The sequence below is a fragment of the Hemiscyllium ocellatum genome, chromosome 15 (genome assembly GCF_020745735.1).
Source record: "Hemiscyllium ocellatum isolate sHemOce1 chromosome 15, sHemOce1.pat.X.cur, whole genome shotgun sequence".
Taxonomy (NCBI): Eukaryota; Metazoa; Chordata; class Chondrichthyes; order Orectolobiformes; family Hemiscylliidae; genus Hemiscyllium; species Hemiscyllium ocellatum.
In genome coordinates, this window is record NC_083415.1 from 10,005,041 (window position 1) to 10,028,252 (window position 23,212).

The following is a 23,212-nucleotide window of genomic DNA, read 5'->3' on the forward strand; positions in this document are numbered from 1 at the left end:
TTAAGAAAAGTTATCATTATACTAGAAGCAATTCTGATAAAGTCCACTCGACTCAGACCTGGAATGAGGCTGTTATCATATGAGGAGAAGTTGAGCTGTGTAGGCAGCATCCATTGGACTTTAGAAGAATGGGAGGTAATAATATAGATATGTAAGATCCTAAGGGAATTTGACAGGGTGGATTCTGAAAATGCATTTCTGCTTGTCGAAGAGAACTAGGGGATGTAGTTTCAAAACTAAAATAGAGGTAAATAGGACTATTTTTTAAACTCTTGAGCATTGTTGGTATGTGAAAGTATGGGTAGAGGCTGGATCATTTGAACATTTTTAACGGTAAGGTGGAAACATCCTTCAGTAACAAAAGGGTCAAACAATTTTGGGAAGCAAACAGGTAAGTGGAATTAGGGCAACAATCAGATCAGCCATAATCTTATAAAATATCAAACAGAGTTAAGGCCTTGTTCTTGACTAATTTGTATGTTCTTATTTATGTTAATATTGTATCACCTCACATTTATCTGTGAGGACCCTCATTTGCCAATTACATATTCATTCTGCAAGTTTATATATTTCACTGCAGTCCCCCTTTATTTTAACTGCACTGCCTAATTTGGTGTAAATTGCAAATGTAAGGTATTATTCTTTGCCCTTTCATTCTGCAGTGTAAAGAGACCACACCTTGAGTGCTTTGAGGAGAGAGTGATTTGGTACATATTGCTTGTAATTTAGAAGAATGAGAAGTGATCTATTGAACATAATCCTAAAACTCAATTGAAATGCTAGTTGCTGGAATGATTTTACCCTGACTGGGTGAGTCTAGAGTAGTTTTAGGATAAGAGGTGGGAAATTTAAGACCGAGATTAGGAGAAGTGTATTCCTTCAATGGATTGTTAATCCTTGAAATCTTCATCTTAACAGGGCGCATGCTCAGTCCACGAAGAATCAAATCTGAGATCCATTGATTATTGAATAGTCAAGAGATATTTGGAGAGCGTCGGGAGATGGAACGTGGGCAAATAGTTCATCCATTTGATCGTAGTCAATGGCACAGTAGATTCGTGAAGCTGATTTAATCCAGGTTTAGTTCATGATACTGCGAGGCAACTACATCTCCCAGAGTGCACAGGGTTGGACACTTTATAAAAGCGGTGGCCGAAGGAGGCGCTTCCCTAATGTGAGCCGGGAGCTGTAGAGCTGTGTCTTAGCAGTAGTTGCAGAGCTCCATCCTAACGGCGAGCCCTCCGCAATATTGACACCCTTCTGCAGCAAACAAAAAAAGCGAACTTTACAGCTGTCCACAAGCGCACCATTCCCCGCAGCATATGTTAAGCGATCAAACATCTGAGTTTTTCTTGTAATTGATCGTGGGATATCTACCAAAAGAAACAAGAGTCCCCTAAAAAGAGCAAGAGCAACAATGAGGGAAATTCTACACATCCAGGCTGGACAATGCGGGAACCAGATCGGAGCCAAGGTAAGAAATCCCCCACGAACCATATTCAAATCATTTCTGTTCATAAGAAAAATGCAAATCATTTCTGTCAATTGAAATTATCTTTTAAAATGCTACTCAGCTATGTCCCATCAAGGAAATGAAACCACGCCCTTTCTACACTGCTTTAAACCGTTAGGATTTCATTCCATCTGACATAATCTGACAATTCGCATTGAGACTGCATCATATGGTGTATTTTCCTGCTGATGCGGCTGTTTTTTTTTCTGGAGAAAAGGGATTCTGCTTAAATTTCTAGGTTTGTGTCTGCAAGTGGGGCTGTGTGAGAGGAGTAGGACATGCGCACAGGCTGCTGCTGACAGGCTTGCTCGCCTCGCTCTCTATTCCTTTGTCTACTCCACAATTCGACAGAGCAGCGGCCGGTTCTCATTCCCATCTCAATCAAAGCCTCACACTCTGGGAACCAAGCCTTGGCTCAATTTGAAGCAAACACGGGAATCGATCTTGGGTTTTTTAAAAATCAAAGCTTTTGGTTTTCCAGGATACTCCCAAATTCCTTAGGTCCTGCAAAGCTTTATTTTTCTCCTCTCCCCACATAAAGCAGGAGTTTCAAGGAAAAAAGGCTCAGTAGACCAACAATATTTCTTTACAAGTCAAATTGTTCCAGCGTTCGTAATTTTTTTTGTATGTTTGCGGCATGATGTAATAATTAGCTACCCGAGGTCCCCTCCTCCCCCTTGAGCGGGTAGTTGGGTTTTGTGGGGTCATCGGTTCCATTCTTCCCCCACCCGGGTTTGAATCTATTCTGCTTGGGATCTGTTCTGCTGCTGAGTCTGCAATATGTGAGGAATCTTCTTCTGCATTCTCCGGCAGCTGGTCCTTTCCCAGTCAGTCCCAGAAAGATGAAATCTCTTGGGGTTACAAGAGGAAGCCGCTGGCTTTCCCCCGGGAAAGCTCCCATACAGACAGGAAACTGCGGGAGTGGGGAATCCAGCTGTCACATGCGAATGAGGGGGTCACTGATTCCCAATCGAATGTTATATTGAGTGCTGTATGCCTAGGGGTTTGCGTGAGTTGACAAGGAAAACACTCTTATCGTCTCCCTGCTGGTGGAGGGAATCATTCCATTGTACCCCATTCACTGTCGGCTCTATTCTGTCGATGTGCAGCTAAAAAGGGTGTGGTTTATATAGACTATCACAAACCCCTCGACTTCAATGGCCTGCGCCCTTCACCATATCTGCCTGTAATTGTTCCAGACCGCATCGCATGCGTGCAGACACGTCCAAGAATGAGGTGAGTAATAATTGTATAATTCAGACTGTTGGGCTTTCATCATAAAGCTTTATCATTTAAAACGTTGTATATTCGAACAATAATTTTTCACTTTTCGCAGAAGATCGGGGAGTTATTCCCGGTATTTTGACCAATATTTATCCCTCCATCAACTTCAGGAAAGCAGATTATTTAATCATTTCACATTACCTTTGTAGGAGCTTTCAGTGGACAACTCGATTGCACTGTTCCTACATAAGTGACCATACCTTAAAATCACTTCACTGGCCCTTTTAAATTGTGAAAGAAGCTACATAAATGCGACTATTTTCCTTACATGAACTTGTGCTTGTTAATCCATGTTCATAGTTTTGGGAGGTGATCAGCGACGAACATGGAATTGATCCTTCGGGAAGTGCCCGTGGTGAAAGTGGTATACAGCTGGATAGGATCAACGTCTATTACAATGAAGCAGCCGGTAAGGAGTCCCGCCACCCAGAGGATTTGATGTTGTCTATGCAACTGTCCATTGCACTGACTGAAAGTTTGAGGGGGAGAGAACCCAAGTACAAGCGTGTTGATCTTTTTGGAGAGAATCATTACTCCTGTAGAACCTTTGAGTAAGCTACAAATTATTAAAGATCTATGGGGTTAGTTGCTGTTCCATGCTAAGGCAGCACACCACTTTTATTTCACTTTTAACTGTTTGCTCTTAATTTCTCAATCTGACAGATGTGGTCTGCTGCACTGCTGCCTTTGATAGTCACCAGATTTCTACACTTGAAAGCTTCAGTCCCTGTTCTTTAAACTTGTAGGGTCTGAAAAATTTGGTTTTAAAAAATGCTGTCTGATTGGAGTAAAATAGCTGCTGTTTCAATGGCAAAAAATATTCCATCATTGAGATACAGCCTTTTCTAAACCTTAAGACATGAGGACTTTTCAAAAAGCTAAGGCTAAAGGCTGATAATTCAGACAAGAATGCGAAGTAGAAATGAAATATCAAGCTAAGTTTAAAAAAAAATCACAAACAGGATCTTGGATACTCTTGAGTTTTGCCATTTCTCTGCTCACCCATTCATTTTAACAGCCATGGACAGACGATTGTGGGCTGCCGAGTGCATCAGAAGATTATGATCTTGCTTAGAAATGAAAATCAGAATTTAAAAGTAGATAGCAAAAGAGGAAAGAGAAACAGCTGACTAAGAAGTAAAACAAAATGGTAACTTAACAAAGGCAATAGATAGATTAGGAAGTAAGGGAAGAAAGTAGTTAATTAAATATGACACTTGTATACCACTGCCAGATATATTCCAAGTAAAACAGAGGGATGAGAAGGATACATTTAGTTCAGTATATGATGGATCATAAAAACAAAATGCTGGGAGTACTCCAATAGATTTGGATGTGTATGAAAGAAAGTTAATATTTGAAGCTGATGGCCTTTTTCCCCAGAGTTTTCAAAAACAGCAACAGATGACCAGGAGATCCTGGATTTATGATGCCAAAGAATTAATGATATTAAGAACACATCTTGAGGAAGTAGTATCCTTAAGATGAAGGAAAGGAGTATTATAAAGGGTTCTGATTTAAACCACACCAACTTTGAAGGGACAAGGAAGTAAATGGTAAGAATAGGATAGAGGAAATTATTTAATACATCGATCAACCAATAGCTGGATCTATTAATGGTATGTGTTAATACTTCTCACTCTCTCATGAAGAATCAGACATTTATGTCACAGGAGACTATTTAGCCCATTGTTTCTGTACTGGCTCTTTACTGCATCAATCCAAAATAAATACAATTGTATGCTCTCTCCCCATCTTTCCCTGCCTTGTAATATCTCTCGTCTGTCTTAAATATTTCATGGTCTCTTCCAGTATTAATTTAACATTGTTGGAAGCTTTAGGCTGGGTTTAATGGAAGCAATATGGATCTAGTCTTCTGGCTCAAAGAGCTCTGAGTTGCCTCTGTTCGGGTAGGCCTTCCCCATTAAACAATAAGCACGTTAGTGGTCGATAAGTTATTCTGGGATCGTAGGAGAATGTCCTGACGGCAGCTAGCCACTGAGGCCAGAAACTCTTCATTGCTTGGCAGTATCCTGGGAAGTGATGGCACGATGTGTGTCGCTATGGTAAAGGATGGTGTTTGTTTGACATTAATTGCCTTATTATCGGCTTCAAATGGCAGTGTGAGGCTGTCCTTCATCAGAGCAGAGGCAGGAAGGCCGCTGGGTTTCCACCCATCTACCGGATTAAATGATCCTCACCATTAATTCACTATAGAAAACACTATTAAATTCCACTCTTCTTATTTTCTTTAATGTTGCTCTTGTATTTCTCTTTTCCAGGTGACAAGTATGTTCCTCGTGCGATTCTGGTGGATTTGGAGCCTGGGACTATGGACTCTGTCAGATCTGGACCATTTGGACAAATATTTAGACCAGATAACTTTGTATTTGGTAGGAATATAGCAGTATAACTGTTTTATTGCACAAGCAAATACTTCAATACAGCTGATTGGTATCTATAGATGAAGTAGCTCAGTGTAATTGGACCAAAGGTGGAGCCTTTTTTATTTAAGTACCATTCTCCCTTCAAAAATGAGAATTCAGTCCCAGGCTTAATGTGTGCAATCTTCTGTTACTTACCACTCAGAGGTGAATGAGGTGACTGACCCTCGAGCATGTCTCGTCCAGGGAAGGAAATTATGGAAATGGTACTTGAAAGATCATACAATGATTAGGTACAGTGAAAGGATAATTGTATTTTCTAAAGCAGGTTTTGTTTTAAAGGTTAATTACAAGGGTGGATGATCAGGAAACAGGACAAATAGTATATTTTGACTTTGGGTATTATTCACTTTGTTAAATACTGAGGCAATACATAGTTTTACTGATCATACAAGGCTAGTTGGAAAGTAGCTGTGTGGAGATCATAAAGAAGCTGAAGAGGGAGAAATGTAGCTTAAGATGGTAAATGAGGTGGTAGATGGAAGAATGCAAATGTATTCACTTTGGTAGGAAGAATAGAAAACTTTTTAAATAGTGAGAAATATTAAATATTGCAATTAAGAAGAATTTGGGTATCCTTGTTGACAAAAGACAAATAATGCGAGTAACTTGGAAGACAAGTAGTATGTTGGCCTCCTTGTAAGGGGGGATCGATATTTAAAGTAAAGAAATCGGATGGTGTCTGGGTGAGATCAAACCTGGAATACTGTGAACAACTTTGATCTCGATTAGCTAAGGGAGGATACACTTGCCTTAGTGCAATGAAGGTTTACTCATTTGATTCCTGGAAGAACTTCGCAGCTTCATTGACTTCAACCTCCATTTGAAGTTATAATGTCTCTATTCTCTAAATTCAGTGCACTATTATCCTTGCTTCATCCTTCCCTCCACAACATACTCCAACTCAAACTCACATCCTTCCCCTTGACTTTGTCATCTCACGTGGCTCTGCTATCCTCTTCATATCCATTGCAGAAAAGGGTCATCTGTGATCATTTTTATGTGCCATTCTCCATCCACATAATCCTCTGTTCAAATGCAACTTCTTCCTTCAGTGACCACCCTGGGGGGAAATAAAACCTTAATGCAGTTACAACTGTACTTTCTAAATCCCAAAATGTTTAATCTTTGCCTTCCAATCACGTTAACAGTTCTGAAACTACTGATTTGTTCAACCTCACCTTCACTATTTAATCCCCTAGTCCCCAGTAAAACCATTATTCTCTCTCAACCTGGCTTAAAAAGGCTTTCCACTCTGCTTGCCTAAGTTCAAAGAATACAGACATGAATATATACCACAGGCAACTAATTTAGCCCTTGCTGTCAGATGGCCTCCTCCTTCAAGGACCACAATTTCCCCTCCCACGTAGTCAATGATGCCCTCCAGCGCATCTCATCCATTTCCCGCACCTCTACTGTTGAACCCCACCCTTTCAATCACAACAAGGACAGAACTCCCTTGGTCCTCACCTTCCACCCCACCCCATGCAACACATCATCCTCTGCCATTTTGACTGCGTACAAACAGATCTCACCACCAAAGATATATTTCCCTCCCCACCCCTATCTGCATTCCACAGAGACCATTCTCTCTGCGACTTCCTTGCAAGGTTCATGCCTCCCATCAATCCACTTTCCACTCCTGGTACCTTTCCTTGCCACTACAAGAGGTGTAAAACCTCTACCCACATCTCCCCCTCACCTCCATCCAAGGCCCCAAAAGATCCTTCCATACCCAACAGATTTTCTTGCACCTCCACACTGTGTCCTTTCCTTGCGATGTGGTCTCCTGTATGCTGGGCAGACAGCACGCCAACTTACGGAACATTTCAGAGAACATCTCCAGGACATATACGCTAAACAATCCTACTGCCCTGTGGCCGAAGACTTCAACCCCCGCTCCCACTCTGCCAAGGTCGTGCAAATCCTAGGATGCCTCCAGCATCAAATTCTAGCCACCCAACGCCTGAAGGGAGAACAACTTATCTTCTGCCTTGGGACCCTCCAACCACATGGGATCAATGTTGATTTCACCAGTTTCCCCCATCCCACCTTATTCCAGATCCAACCCTCCAACTCAGCACCGTCCTCTTGAACTATCCGACCTGTCCATCCGCCTTCCCACCTATTCGCTCCACTATCTGCTCTAACCCATCACGGTCAGACTTCATCTAACTATTGCATTCCCAGCTCCTTCTCTTCCCCCCCCCCCCCCAACTTCCATTTGTCTCTCAGCTCCCTTGCTCTCCCCACCCCCACCCCCGCCACTGCAAACTGTCTTCTTAAACCCCTCTCCCAAATCCCCTCCATCTTTGTCTCCAACAGAAAATGTGAGGAGCTAATGGATGTCTTGTTAGTATCTTTCAGACACTTGCAATTCCCCAGTTCAACAGGCCATCTACCTCTAAGGCCCAGGCTTCATTCCTGATGTCATCTTACATCTTTCCCTAGTTTCTCTCTTCTCACACCTTCCTGATCTCATCATGTCCATAAGGCCCTCCTCTTGCTCCCTCAACCCTATTTGATCAAATCTGCTAACCCCCACAACTTCCCTTGGACTTATCCTAACCAGTAGTGTGACCAATTTTCTTCTCTGGGTATTGTTCCTCCCTCATGAAATCTGTCGTCATTGCTCATCTGATTAAATCAACCCTTGATCCCACCACCCTTTCAAACTAACTGTCCGTCTCCAAGCTCCTGTTCTTGTTCACAGTTGTTTAACATAATGTTACCTCTAAAACCCATGTTCATATATACCAGAGTTTCATGCTTGAATTCTTCCAATCAAGTTCCTGGCCCTACTGCAGTATTAAATCATCTCCTGTTATTCTTATAACTTAGGAGTTACGAAGGTTTCTGACTAATATTTAAATAGTCACTTGTACTGCCATAGAGCCCAGCACTATGAGACAAAAACTGGAGAATAGAATTAGAGCAGTGAGAGTGTGTGGACATGGTGGGCCAAATGGTTTCCCTGAGTCTATAAATGACATCTACATGATTATAAGAATGTTAATCCTTCTCTACCTATCTGCAGCTTTTTACATCTTTAACACCTATTCACTGACCTGTAACTGCATTTGCTTAGTTTTGTATTTGTCTAAATCATACAGATTTTTAGTCAGAGTCACAGTATGGAAACAGACCCTTTGATCCATGCCAAACGAAATCCTAAACAAAATTAGTTCCACCTGCTCCTGGCCCATATTCCTCCAAACCTTTCCTATTCATGTACCTATCCAAATGTCTTTTAATTGTAATTGTACCCACATCCACCACTTCAGGAGATTCATTCCACCTGTGAGCAAGCCTCTGTGTTTAAAAAAAAAAATTGCCTCTCATGTCTTTCTTCAAATCTCTCTTCTCTCTCCTTAAAAATGCGCATAGTCTTGAAATTTCCCAACCTAGGGAAAAACAACTAACATTACCTCTATCTACATCTCTCATTATTTTATAAACTTTTATACGTTGTGTCAACCTCCTATGCTTCAGTGGAAAAAGTCCAGGCTATTCAGCCTTTCTTTATAATTCAAACCTTCTGTATCCGGCAACATCCTGGTAAATCTCTTCTGAATCCTCTCCAGCTTAATAATATCCTTCCTATAACTGGGCAACCAAAACTAGACACAGTATTCCTGAAGAGGCCTCACCAATGTCCTGTACAACCTCAACGTGATTTCCCAACTCCTATACCCAAAGGACTGAGCAAGAAGGCGAACATGCCAAATACCTTTTTAACCACCCTATCTGTATGTGACGCAAACTTCCCAGAATTATGTACCTGCTATTCTACAACACTTGAAAGGTCCTACCATTAATTGTGTAGATTAGAGTGATGCTGGAAAAGCCCAGCAGGTCAGGTAGCATCCGAGGAGCACCACTCTAATCTAGACTCTGGTTTCCAGCATCTGCAGTCCGTGTTTTTAGCCATTAATTGTGTAAGCCCTACCCTTGTTTGTATCAAAATGCAATACCTCGCTTTATCCAGATTGAACTCTATCTGCCATTTTTCAGCCCATTGACTCATCTGATAAAGATCTCTTTGTAATCTTAGAAAACCTCTTCACTGTCTATTATGCTACCCATTTGGTGTCATTTGCAAACTGACTAACTATGCCTTCTATGTTCTCATCCAAATCATTTATATAAATGACAGACAAAACAAGACCCAGAACTGATCTCTGTGGAATACCGCTAGTGGCAAGTCTCCAGTCTGAAAAACAACCCTCCACAACTAGTCTCCTGTTAAGTCAATTATGTATCCAACTGGCGAGCTTACCCTGAATCCCGTATGTTACTAATTAGTCTATCATGCGGAACCTTGTTGAAGGCTTTACTAAAATCCAAATGAACGAAATCTACTGCTCTGCCATCATCAATCTTTTTGTTACCTTCCTCAAAAGACTCCGAGTATGAGAGACATGATCCTTTCCTTTTTTGCCCCTCTTAAATGCCTATAAATCCTACCTTTTATAATCACCCCCAACAATGTACCCACATCCAAAGTCAGACTCAGGTCTATAGTTACCTGGTTTCTCCTTACAACCTTTTTTAAACAAAGGTACAACACGAACAACCCTCCAGTCATCAGGCACCTCACCTGTAGTTAAAGATGAGTAAATATTTTTGCAGTTCCTGTACACCCCTGATGTTCTCCAGAGATCTCTTTTTGCCCCTGTAGTTCTCATGCTGTCCTCCGCAACATCATCTTTTGACAGAGTTTGTTTTCATATGTAAACACATGACACTACTCTCCCCCACATCCCTTTCTCAGCTGCTGCACTAGTGCTAAATTATAAGACTGCTTGTCTCAGGTGAGCACAAACTTCCACCAATCGCTCATTGGGAGGAATTAGGTGAATGCCTTTGATTTCTGTTCTCAAATCCAACCTTCTGTGTATCAACAGCTGGGGCTGAATCAGACCTTAGTGATATTAGTTTTTGATCAAAAATCTATGATCATTAAGATATTTGTACCTCTGCAACAGTGCCAAATTATACCCCTGACCCTTGCTCACCTGTTACTGAAACCCCCTCATCCATTTCCTTGATATCTTTAAACCCAACTATTCTAAGGCTTCCCATATTCTTTAAACCTGGGGTAATTCAAAATTCTGCTGTCCTTCTCCTTGCACTAAATTCCATTCACCCATCACTTCTACATTTGCATTAGCAAATTTGAAAGTTTTTTTAAAAAAACGCGAAGCGGACCCGGAAGCTGGTATAGCACAAGCTTACCTGGGTAGGTTTCTTTTTCCCCCTATAAAAGTGCGCAGCTCCAAGGCCTAGGCGCCTCTCTCTCAGCGGAGCAGGTAAGGGCTGTTTGGCAGTGGCTGCTTTTAGGCTCGGTGACGTTGTTTAACGGTTTAAATTTGAAAGCTTTTTTTTTTGAAAAAAAGCGCGGAGCGAACCCGGAAGCTGGTGTAGCGCAAGCTTACTTGGGTAGGTTTTTTCCTATAAAAGTGCGCAGGAGAGGAACCTGAGGCACGACAGAGGTAGTGTCTCCCACCCACCATCCTCCTCTAACCTAATAATAAGAGCCATTGTGGTAAGCAGGTAAGTGCTGCATTTTGCTTGTTCTATTCTTTAGACCTAGTTTTTTTTTATATAAAAGGTTACTTTTAGAGGGATGGCAGTGAAGGCAGTGCAATGTTCCTCTTGCAACATGTTTGAGGTGAGGGATGCCATGGTCATCCCTGCTGATTACACTTGCAGGAAGTGCACCCATCTCCAGCTCCTCCAAGACCGTGTTAGGGAACTGGAGCTGGAGTTGGATGAACTTAGGATCATTCGAGAGGCAGAGGGGGTCATTAATCGGAGCTTTATGGAAGTAGTAACTCCAAAGATTGCAGACAGATGGGTGACAGTGAGGGGGACTGGGAGGAAGCAGCCAGTGCAGGGACCCCCTGCGGCCGTTCCCCTCAAGAACAAGTATACCGTTTTGGATACTTGTGGGGGGACGACTTACCAGGGGTAAGCAATGGGGTTCAGGCCTCTGGCACGGAGTCTGTCCCCGTTGCTCAGAAGGGAAGGGTGGAGAAGAGCAGAGCAATAGTTATTGGGGACTCAATAGTTCGGGGCACAGATAGGCGGTTTTGTGGGGGCGAGAGAGACTCGCGTTTGGTATGTTGCCTCCCAGGTGCAAGGGTACGTGACGTCTCTGATCGTGTTTTCCAGGTCCTTAAGGGGGAAGGGGAGCAGCCCGAAGTCGTGGTCCACATTGGCACCAACGACATAGGTAGGAAGAGGGATGAGGATATTAGGCAGGCTTTCAGGGAGCTAGGTTGGAAGCTCAGAGTTAGAACAAACAGAGTTGTTGTCTCTGGTTTGTTACCCATGCCACGTGATAGAGAGTCGAGGAATAGGGAGAGAGAACAGTTAATGCGTGGCTACAGGGATGGTGCAGGAGGGAGGAATTCCCGTATCTGGATAACTGGGGTTCTTTCTGGGGAAGGTGGGACCTCTATAAACAGGATGGTCTACACCTGAACCTGAGGGGCACCAGTATCCTTGGGGGAAGTTTGCTATTGCTCTTTGGGGGGGGTTTAAACTAACTCTGCAGGGGCATGGGAACCTAGACTGTAGCTTTAGGGTGCAGGACCTGGAGTGTAGGGAGGTTAGGAACATGGCATCAATCTCGAAGGAGGGTGCCTGTTAACAGGAAAGTGGCTTGAAGTGTGTATACTTCAGTACAAGAAGTATACGAAATAAGGTAGGTGAACTTGCAGTGTGGGTTGGTACCTGGGATTTTGATGTTGTGGCTATTACAGAGACATGGGTAGAACAGGGACAGGATTGGCTGTTGCATGTTCCAGGGTTTAAATGTTTTAGTAGGGACAGAGGTAGGGGTAAAAGAGGAGGAGGTGTGGCATTGCTTGTCAAAGATAGTATTACAGCGGTGGAAAGGACGTTGGATGAAGACTCGCCATCTGAGGTAGTTTGGGCTGAGGTTAGAAATAGGAAAGGTGAGGTCACCCTGTTTGGAGTTTTCTACAGGCCTCCTAATAGTCCTAGAGACGTAGAAGAAAGGATTGCAAGGATGATTCAGGAGAAGAGTGAAAGTAATAGGGTGGTTGTTATGGGGGACTTTAACTTTCCAGATATTGACTGGGAAAGCTATAGCTCGAGTACATTAGATGGGTCGGTGTTTGTCCAATATGTGCAGGAGGGTTTCCTGACACAATATGTAGACAGGCCAACAAGAGGTGAGGCCATACTGGATTTGGTTCTGGGTAACGAACCAGGCCAGGTGTTAGAATTGGAGGTAGGTGAGCACTTTGGGGACAGTGACCACAATTCGGTGACTTTTACTCTAGTGATGGAGAGGGATAAGTGTGCACTGCAGGGCAAGAATTATAGCTGGGGACAGGGAAATTATGATGCAGTGAGGCATGACTTAGGATGCGTGGCTTGGAAAAGTAGGCTTCAAGGGAAGGGCGCAATTGATATGTGGAGCAACTATTGAGAGTCCTTGATAAGTATGTACCTGTCAGGCAGGGAGGAAAGGGTCATGTGAGGGAGCCGTGGTTTAATAAGGAATTGGAATCCCTTGTTAAAGGGAAGAGGGCGGCCTATGTAAAGATGAGACGTGAAGGTTCAATTGGGGCAATTGATAGTTATAAGGTAGCCAGGAAGGATCTAAAGAGAGAGCTAAGAGCAGCAAGGAGGGGACATGAAAAGTCCTTAGTTGGTAGGATTAGGAAAAACCCAAAGGCTTTCTATACGTATGTCAGGAATAAAAGAATGACTAGGGTAGGAATAGGTCCAGTCAAGGATAGTAGCGGGAAGTTGCGTGTGGAGTCTGAAGAGATTGGGGAGACACTGAATGAATACTTTTCGTCAGTATTCACTCAGGAACAGGACATTATTGTCGATGTGAATATTGAGTCACAATTAATTAGAATGGGTGGCTTTGAGGTATGTAGGGAAGAGGTGTTGGAAATTCTGGAAAGGGTGAAAATAGATAAGTCCCCTGGGCCTGATAGCATTTATCCTAGGATTCTCTGGGAAACAAGGGAGGAGATTGCAGAGCCATTGGCCTTGATTTTTATGTCCTCGTTGTCTACAGGAATAGTGCCAGAAGACTGGAGGATAGCAAATGTGGTTCCCTTGTTCAAGAAGGGGAGTTGGGATAACCCTAGTAACTATAGGCCGGTGAGTCTCACTTCTGTTGTGGGCAAAGTCTTAGAGACAATTGTAAGGGATAGAATTTATGAACATCTGGATAGGAATAATGTGATCAAGGATAGTCAGCATGGTTTTGTGAAGGGCAGGTCATGCCTCACAAACCTTATTGAATTCTTTGAGAAGGTGACTAAGGAGGTGGACGAGGGTAAAGCAGTAGATGTGGTGTATGTGGATTTTAGTAAGGCGTTTGGCAAGGTTCCCCATGGTAGGCTACTACAAAAAATACAGAGGTATGGCATTGAGGGTGAGTTGGAGGTTTGGATTAGGAATTGGCTGGCTGGAAGAAGACAGAGGGTAGTAGTTGATGGTAAAGGTTCACCTTGGAGTGCAGTTACTAGCGTGTTCCGCAAGGATCTGTTTTGGGACCATTGCTGTTTGTCATTTATAAAAAATGACCTGGAGGAGGGGCTAGAAGGTTGGGTGAGCAAGTTTGCGGATGATACGAAAGTCGGTGGAGTTGTTGACAGTGAGGAAGGATGTGGCAGGTTACAGCGGGATATAAATAAGTTGCAGAGCTGGGCAGAAAGGTGGCAAATGGAGTTCAATGTAGGTAAGTGTGAAGTCATTCACTTTGGTAAGAGTAACAAGAAGATGGGGTACTGGGCTAATGGTCAGATACTTGGTAGTGTGGATGAGCAGAGGGATCTTGGTGTCCATGTACACAGATCTCTGAAAGTTGCCACCCAGGTAAATAGTGCTGTGAAGAAGGCATATGGCATACTGGCTTTTATTGGTAGAGGAATTGAGTTCCGGAGTCCTGAGGTCATGTTGCAGTTGTATAAGACTCTGGTGCGGCCGCATCTGGAGTATTGTGTGCAGTTTTGGTCGCCATCCTATAGGAAGGATGTGGAGGCACTGGAACAGGTGCAGAAGAGGTTTACCAGGATGTTGCCTGGTATGGTAGGAAGCTCGTATGAGGAAAGGCTGAGGCACTTGGGGCTGTTTTCATTGGAGAAAAGAAGGTTTAGGGGTGACTTGATAGAGGTGTACAAGATGATTAGGGGTTTAGATAGGGTTGACCATGAGAACCTTTTTCCACGTATGGAGTTAGCTATTACAAGGGGACATAGCTTTAAATTGAGAGGTGGAAGGTATAGGACAGATGTTAGGGGTAGATTCTTTACTCAGCGAGTCGTGAGTTCATGGAATGCCCTGCCAGTAGCAGTGGTGGACTCTCCCTCTTTATGGGCATTTAAATGGGCATTGGATAGGCATATGGAGGATAGTGGGCTAGTGTAGGTTGGTGGGCTTGGATCGGCGCAACACCGAGGGCCAAAGGGCCTGTACTGCACTATATTTTTCTATGTTCTAGCTCCTGGTCAAGTACTGCCTCAATTTAAAAATTCTTGTTCATTTCAAAGACCTCCTTGGCTGCCTTCATTTCTGTGTAACCCCTTGAGGAACACAATTTACAATGCATCTACCTTCATCCAATTCTGACTTCCTGAGCATCCCTGATAGGAATTTCTCCTCCATCATTGGCTGTTCAACATCTATGCCTCACTTTTTTTTCCCCTCCAGATTCTCCTTAAAGCCTATCTCTTTTGCTATTTGTATTTGCTGTTCATTTCGCATATATGATAGGTAATCATTTGAGTCAGGCAAAAAGGACTGTTGGCTTCTGCGGAAATGTACTACCGTGTGCAAGGAAGACCTGAAGAAAATCAACCCTTCAAACATAGTAGTAATCAGAAATAAAAATGATTGTATAAAAATTAGTTTCGGAGCAGAAAAGCTTTGAATGGCATTGTAACACATGTGCTTTTGTATGTACTGTCTTTCTTCTAGGTCAAAGTGGTGCTGGAAATAATTGGGCCAAAGGCCACTACACTGAGGGAGCTGAACTGGTGGATGCAGTGCTTGATGCGGTGAGGAAGGAGTCTGAAAGCTGTGACTGTTTACAGGGATTCCAGCTCACTCACTCTCTGGGTGGTGGTACTGGCTCTGGGATGGGCACCCTCCTCATCAGTAAGATCCGGGAAGAATACCCTGACCGTATCATGAACACATTCAGTGTGATGCCCTCACCTAAAGTTTCGGACACTGTGGTGGAGCCATACAATGCTACCCTGTCTGTCCATCAGCTGGTGGAGAACACAGATGAGACATACTGCATTGACAATGAAGCCCTTTATGATATCTGCTTTCGTACCATGAAGCTGACCACTCCCACATATGGAGACCTTAATCACTTGGTCTCTGCAACCATGAGCGGAGTAACCACATGCCTTCGCTTTCCTGGACAACTCAATGCTGACCTTCGCAAGCTGGCAGTGAACATGGTGCCCTTCCCTCGGCTCCACTTCTTCATGCCTGGCTTTGCCCCACTAACCAGCCGTGGCAGCCAGAATTACAGAGCACTCACTGTGCCAGAGCTAACCCAGCAAATGTTTGATGCTAAAAATATGATGGCAGCTTGTGACCCACGGCATGGACGCTACTTGACCGTTGCTGCCATATTCCGAGGCCGGATGTCCATGAAAGAAGTAGATGAGCAGATGCTGAATGTCCAGAACAAGAACAGCAGTTACTTTGTGGAGTGGATTCCCAATAATGTTAAGACAGCTGTCTGTGACATTCCTCCCCGGGGCCTCAAAATGTCCTCTACCTTCATCGGCAACAGCACTGCCATTCAGGAGTTGTTCAAGCGAATCTCTGACCAGTTCACTGCCATGTTCCGTAGGAAGGCCTTCTTGCACTGGTACACTGGAGAGGGGATGGATGAGATGGAGTTCACTGAAGCTGAGAGCAACATGAATGACCTGGTATCAGAGTACCAACAGTACCAGGATGCCACTGCAGATGAACAGGAAGAGTTCGAAGAAGAAGAGGGAGATAATGATGAAGCATAGGTATGGTGGGATCATCAAGAAGCCTCTCTGTTGGAGAGAAAGTTGTTTTGAGTCAACTATTGAATTCTGCTGATTCTTCCAGCCATTTAATTAAGAAGACATTGTGATGCTCATGGAAATGGAATTCCTTTTGAAGGTTTGTGTGTGTGGTTTAATATGATCTGTAGTTTTAAAACAATAGTGCCCACAGTAGGCTATGTTCTGAAATTCAACTTTATGAACTGGCCTGAAAAGTCTTATCCTGCAGCTGCTGAACCTGTCTGAGTAGCTTGTTTCAGTTTGTTAGATTGGTAATTTGTGTGCTTCTAAATAAAGATACCTTGTCAGTTCTGGTGTTGACATACAGCCTTTTAAACTCCTTTACTGATTGTTTTACAGGCTTTCAGGCAGTAAAACAATCTCTAAAATGGGAAGCAGATTGGCAACTGCAACAAGGAGGGCAGGATGAGATTTGCCCTTCATTCTTTAAAGTACTAGTATGATCCCTTTTGACTTGCAGACTATTTTGTTTATTTTCTCTCTTCAGCTGAGAAAGTAAGAATACTTCTTAAAACTATTAAATGTAACAATCGGGCACTATAGCTTTAGATGTAGTCAGTTGTTTTAAAAAGGAAATGTAATTAATAACGAAACCTTCCCTAGAAGAGTAGCATAAAGCACTGTTCAGTAATAAGTGTTGAGATCTGATAGTGTTACGTTGATTTGAGATGCAGAGGTAGACCTTGGAACAGTGGTTTTCAACTCCATGAACTGCCAAAGAGCCCTCAACAGGTTCATACAGCTCTTTCTGGATCGGTGATTGTTCTCTATATTGCATGCATATCTAAGTTTGTCTTTCTGCGATGTTTGTACTGTGAAAATCAAATCATTCAAATAAATCAATACAACTTCTTTTCTTTGTTTTTTTTTCTTCTTCTCCAGCTGATTAAAGAGTACTTACTGTAGCTACATTTGCTTGCTTTTACCAAAATTGAGTCAGAGTGGAGAAACATGGGGAATGGCAAAAGGTTCAATCAAATCAAAACCATGATTCCTTTCTGCTGATTAAAAATCTGGATTTATACAGCACCTTGATACTGATCCAGAAATGAAATAAAAGGCCTTTTTTGAAAAGTTATTTTGAGGTGCAATTCTGTAGATAAATGCAGCAGCCATTTTGTATGCATTGAAATACAGAGAATGACAATGAATTGAATGTCTGATTTATCTCCTTTTAGACATGGGTTCATCAATCAAATCTTGCATACTCAGGAGTCCATTTGGGCCTTTGTGTCTGTGCTGGCTGTTTCAAAGAACTGTAATTTATTCACATGTCCCAATCTTTTCTCCATTTTTGTATAAATTGAGAATGTTCTTCAAGTACATGTTCAATCATCTTTTGAAAGATGGTATGAAATCTTGTTCCATCATTCTTCTAGCCAATTATTTATCATTTATGACCTCTGGTTACCAAGTCTTTTATCGCAGATGCAATGCCTGATACTCCAACAGAGGCCTAAATAGATTTATAAAGGTTTAGCATGACTTTTCTAAAAACATAGAACAGTGGAACACAGGTCTTTTGTATTCAGTGACACAAAAGTCAAGTCCCTGTGGACTTTCCTGAACACTTTATTATCTTGCTCTGCCACTGTCAAAGATTCTTCTGCTCATAAATTGCTCATGTCTTGCCATCTTGTTTTTTTCCATATACTTGCCACTGAACTGTATTAAAATGCATGGCTAAAGAGGGAAGTTGCTCTAAACACCATTAGAATCTCCTGTTCCAAAAAGTAGGCAGAATATTGGTAATTTTATGCTCAATGCACAAGAGCATTATTCATGTTAGATTATTCTGTTCATGTTGCAAAACAGGACAAACCAACAAAAACTGCATGAACACTGTAATGACCCATGCTTTTATATGTATACAGGTATCTAAGAGAAGAGACCCCTGAAAAACTAGGGTCGACTTGTTCACAAGGTACATGAAAAATAGCAGAATTTTTGGCCAAAAATAAGGGGTTTACTTATGTGAGATTGACCTACTCATGAATATATATGATAGTCTGTTTTAGAAATTGCTAAACAAAACACAAAGTAGACAGGTGACAACTAAGATGTTAAGGATGACATTTTCTTCTTTGGTCCAACCATTGAGATTTAGCTTAATGTTGTTACATTATTCATTAGACTTCAGAGATTCTGTAGTCTTATCTAGAACATTGATATTGATAGGGCAGCACGGTGGCTCAGTGGTTAGCAATGCTGTCTCACAGCACCTGGAACCCAGATTCAATTCCAGCCTTGAGCAACTGTCTGGGTGGAATTTGCACATTCTCTGTCTTCCTACATGGGTTTCCTCCCACAATCCAAAAATGTGCAGGTTCGGTGAATTGGCCATACTAAATTGCTCAGTGTTCAGGGATGTGTAGGTTAGGTGTATTAGTCGGGGGTAAACGTAGGGGAATGGATCTGGGTGGATTACTCTTCGGAGGTGTTGGGCCAAAGGGCCTGTTTCCATACTGTAGGGATTGTATGATTCTATGATATCAGAAATACCTAATTGGAATTCATACCTAGAGCCAAAATCTAACTTGCTTCTTTGCTCCCTAACATAATGGTTACTTGGGTACCTACACATTTCAGTTAGAGCAGGAGGATCCGGGTTCAAACCCATTTCTGTTATCTAATCAATTACAGTGGCAATTGATCAGACATTAGAGAGGAGGAAAGTTACCACCTCGTAGAAACTGTGGATGTTGGGGATGAGGATTGTAGCAGATTGTAATCTGACCTGCCCCCATTATTTTTGATACACTTTATAAGCTCATTTATGAAAAATGGTCAGTTGGGCAAAGAACAAAGACAGTAGCTCTAACCTAATATGTCTAATCCTTCAAGAAATGCAAAATAAAGTTAATTCAAAAACTAATTTAAAGCTTGCATTAAAGTTCTGATGAAAGGTCATTGACCTGGAACACATTTTTTTCTGTCTCCACAGGTGCTGCTGGACCTGCAGAGTATTTCCAGCATTGTGTGTTTCTATTTGATTTCCAGGATCTGCAATTTCTTGCTTTTGAATGGAAGAATTCATAATGGTCTTGGTGTTAAATTGCATTTCTTTATTGGAAGGCAATTCACATACTATAAAGTCATCAAGTAATTCTACTGAGTCTGTGATTATAAGTGAATTGCTGGTTTCATGCAGAAACTATTAGTTTCAATTTCAAAATGAAAACTTCTTTGTGGAGCTGATCTCCTTTATTGATACAGTTTGAAAGTATTTACATTGCAGTGGCTTTTCAATATTGCAATTTCCTGTTCCTGTTATTGATCCCTTCGCTGCTCACTTCCCATGGGAATGGATGAGAATAAACACCAGCTCTCCCGATCTGTCTAATTTCCTTAGATTCACCCAGCAGAAATTGGACTTATTTCATTGAATGTGCAGTGATTGTTAGTGTTAGGACTGTCAGGATGTGTATTTATTGATATATACAGTGTACACATATATAAGTACAAAGGGAGTGCAGTTTGCACAGCTAAATGGCTCTTTCAGAGTCACTATAGGTTTTATGCACCTCCTGTGGTGTGACAATTCTGATTCAATTTTATGTTGTAGTGCATCACCACCATGCCTCTGATTTTGATTTGATTATACATTAATTTGTTCTCACCTTCACAAAATGGAGCTGCAGAATTTCATTGTTCACAATTTAAATTTGTTTGTGAATGGGACAGATAGGAAAAGCTATTAATCCAGTCAGTATAGCTATATCAAATTTCAACAGGCTTAAACCAGTAATAATAGAACTTGAGAAGTAAACTGAGATTTTGAATTGTGACAGCTGTTACCCCAGCTGCCAAGTCAGTTACTGCAGTGTATAGATTTCCCAAATTATGGAAATGTCAGAAAAACATTCGACACCTCTCTACACCAATTGTAGCAACCAAAATACTGCACTTGCTAAGACTGGCCAATGGACAAGGGATGGAACCTGGACTGATCTGTAGTTTCATGGACAGCTGGCTGTTTCCACTAGCTCCAATGTTAATAGTTAGGAAACTCTCATAATTCGGAAATGTCTAATGTACTTCAGGTAAGGAAAACTGTCATTTTTACCTGCTCTGGTCTACATTTGACACCAGACCCACCCGAAATCTGTTGACTCATAATTGTTCTGTGAAATGACCTAACAAGCTATTCAATTGTGTCAACTGCTAAAATGTCTCAAAAAAAGGAATGAAACTGGACGGGCTACCTGATACTGACCAAGGTACTGAAAATGACACTAGCAGACTCCTGCCTGCGAAGTCTTGCTTACTAACCTGTGGGGTCCAGTACCAAAATTGAAATAACTACTTCATAGGTGAGTCACACAACATTCTGGCACAGTCATACTCACCATGTCATAATTCTCCCAAAAGGGGACAAAACCTTTTTTCATCTACCCTGTCAAGTCCTATGATGATCTTGTATTTTTCAATAAGGTCATCTCAGATTCTTCTATATTCCAACAAGTACAGCCCAAACTATTCAATCTCTCCTCAGAAGACAGTTCCTGGTATCAGCCTAGTGAACCTCTTCTGGGCTTGCTGCAATGCTAGCATATCTTTTCTTAAATAAGAAGCCCAAAACAGTTCACAGTATTCCAGCTGTGGTCAGACTACTACCTTTGAGCAAAACTTCTCTATCTTTGTACTTCATTCCCTTTGAAATAAAGGGCAACATTTCATTTGCCTTTCCTAATAGCCACTGAATTTTGATGTTCTCTTTTCGTGATTCATGGACAAGAACTCCCAAATCCCTCTCCTCAGTATTCAGCTTCTCTGTTCCTCCAACCAAACTGCATAATTTCACATTACTCCACATTATATTCCATTTGCAAAGCTTTTGCCCACTCAATTAACCTGTCTATAGCCCTCTGTAGACTGTGGTGGCATCCTCACTGTTTGTCTTCCCACCTATTTTTATGTCACCCGCAAACTTGATTTAGTTCATTCATTTTCTTCATCCAAGTCATTAACACATATTGTATATAATTGTGGCTCCAGCACTGATCCCTGTGGCCCACCACTAATTACAGATTGCCATCCTGAAAATGCCCCATATCCCAACTGTCCTCTCAGTTCATCAATTCTCTACACTTACTAAATAGAGTACTTATTAAATAGACTAATGTACAGAACCAGATCAAATGCCTTCTGAATATAGAATCCACTGATTCCCCTATATCTATCCTATGTGTTAACTCCTCAAAGAATTCTATGAATTTGTAAGGCACTATTTCCCCTTCATGAAGCCATACTAACAGTGCTTCATCATACTATGTATTTAAGTGTTCTGCAATTACATTCTTTATAATAGATTGTAACATTTTCCCAACAATAGATATTTACTCGTCTGTGCTGACCAGATATTCTAAATTAATCAGTCCAATTTGCCTGCATTTGGCCCATACTGGTTTAATCCCCTACTCTTCATATACCCCATCCAGATATCCTTTTAAATGTCATAATTGTACCAGCCTCCACCACTTCCTCTGGTAGCCCACTCTGTACATAAACCACCCTCTGCGTGAAAAAATTGCCTCTTAGGTCACTTTTAAATCTTTCCCCTCTCACCTCATAACTATGCCCTCTTGTTTTGGACTCCCCTTCCCTGGGAAGATGACTTTGGCAATTCACCCTATCCACGTCCCTCATGATTTTATAAACCTCTAAGGTCATCCCTCAACCTTTGACGCTCCAGGGAAAATAGCCCTAGCTTATTCAGTCTCTCCATATAACTCAAATGCTTCACATACTTGTAAATCTTTTCTGCACCCTTTCAAGTTTAACAACATCTTTCCTATTTAAATACAGGTGTTATGTTCTAGGTTTTCCAATCCTATGGCAGTTTTCTAGAATGTAAGATTACTATCAGTGCATCTACTATCTCTGGAGCTACTTACATCAAATATTCATTGATTTTTAGCCCCATGAAATTTCCTAGAATGTTTTAGCTATTGATAGTTATTATATTTATTTCCTCTCCACCTTTTTGCCCTAGAATATTTAATAATTTTGGAATGCTAATTGTGTCTTCTGCGTGAAGACTGAGCAAAATATTTGTTCAACCCTTCTGTAGTGTTCAGTCTAATTTTCCAAAACCGTAAGTCAATCCTGTGATCAGCATGCTGTTCTGTGTGGAACTTTGGAGCAGCTGCACGTGTACGCAACTTAGAGGGAACTTTGTTCACCATTATTACTTCCCTAGCCTTATTCTCGAAAGGGCCCACATTCACTTCGACTTCTCTCTTCCTTCTTTACATAAGTTCTTGGTAACCTTAACTTCCCTAGTTAACCATGATTGGCTGTCTGCTTCCTGGAACCTTCTTCCTGACTGGAATAGGTCTTTGTTGTGGCCATGCACTATTTTCTACCACTGTTCCTCAACCAACTTTTTGCTGTTTAACTCCTTTCCCAGTCCACTGTAGTCAGCTTGTAACCATGTCACTGTAATGCCTGTAAGATCATACCTGTTAACCTATATTTGTGTGGTTAATTTATTCTAAGTTTTACATGTGTTCAAGCTCCATTAATTTTGCTTTCTTGCCATTTTCCCTTTGACCCTATTTACTGCTGTTTTTGTGTTTGTATCTTCTGTCCCTTCCTGTCCTATTCTGTGTATCATTTGTTCCTTGCTCCAGTCTTACTTTTGTTGGCTACCTCATCTTTTATTCCAGTACATTTATGATTTTATCGGTGCTATTTCACATACTAATCTTAAACTGAAGACTTCATACTCTTTCTTCCAATTTCCATCCTTCTCTCGCCTTTATGATTAGATTAGATTACCTACAGCATGGAAACAGGCCCATCAGCCCAACAAGTCCACATTGACCCTCTGACGAGCAACCCACCCAGACCCATTCCCCTGAGTAATGCACCTAACACTAGGGGCAATT

At 41.8% G+C, this 23,212-nt stretch overlaps 1 protein-coding gene across 1 annotated transcript; it reads left to right on the forward strand.

The window, feature by feature from the left end:
• Nucleotides 1-1,179: 1,179 nt before the first annotated feature.
• Nucleotides 1,180-17,171, forward strand: LOC132822883 (tubulin beta chain-like). The gene is made up of 4 exons (XM_060836268.1): nt 1,180-1,474; nt 3,098-3,206; nt 5,080-5,190; nt 15,217-17,171. Exons 1-4 carry the CDS (start codon nt 1,418-1,420, stop codon nt 16,278-16,280), a joined length of 1,341 nt encoding a protein of 446 aa, XP_060692251.1. The 5' UTR covers nt 1,180-1,417; the 3' UTR covers nt 16,281-17,171.
• Nucleotides 17,172-23,212: the final 6,041 nt, after the last annotated feature.

Bases quoted from the DNA above. Each gene is read 5' to 3' on its own strand.
- LOC132822883 (XM_060836268.1), top strand. From the start codon at position 1,418: ATGAGGGAAATTCTACACATCCAGGCTGGACAATGCGGGAACCAGATC. The intron at 3,207-5,079 runs GTAAGGAGTCCC...TCTCTTTTCCAG, and splicing joins CTATTACAATGAAGCAGCCG to GTGACAAGTATGTTCCTCGT. The intron at 5,191-15,216 runs GTAGGAATATAG...TCTTTCTTCTAG, and splicing joins ACCAGATAACTTTGTATTTG to GTCAAAGTGGTGCTGGAAAT.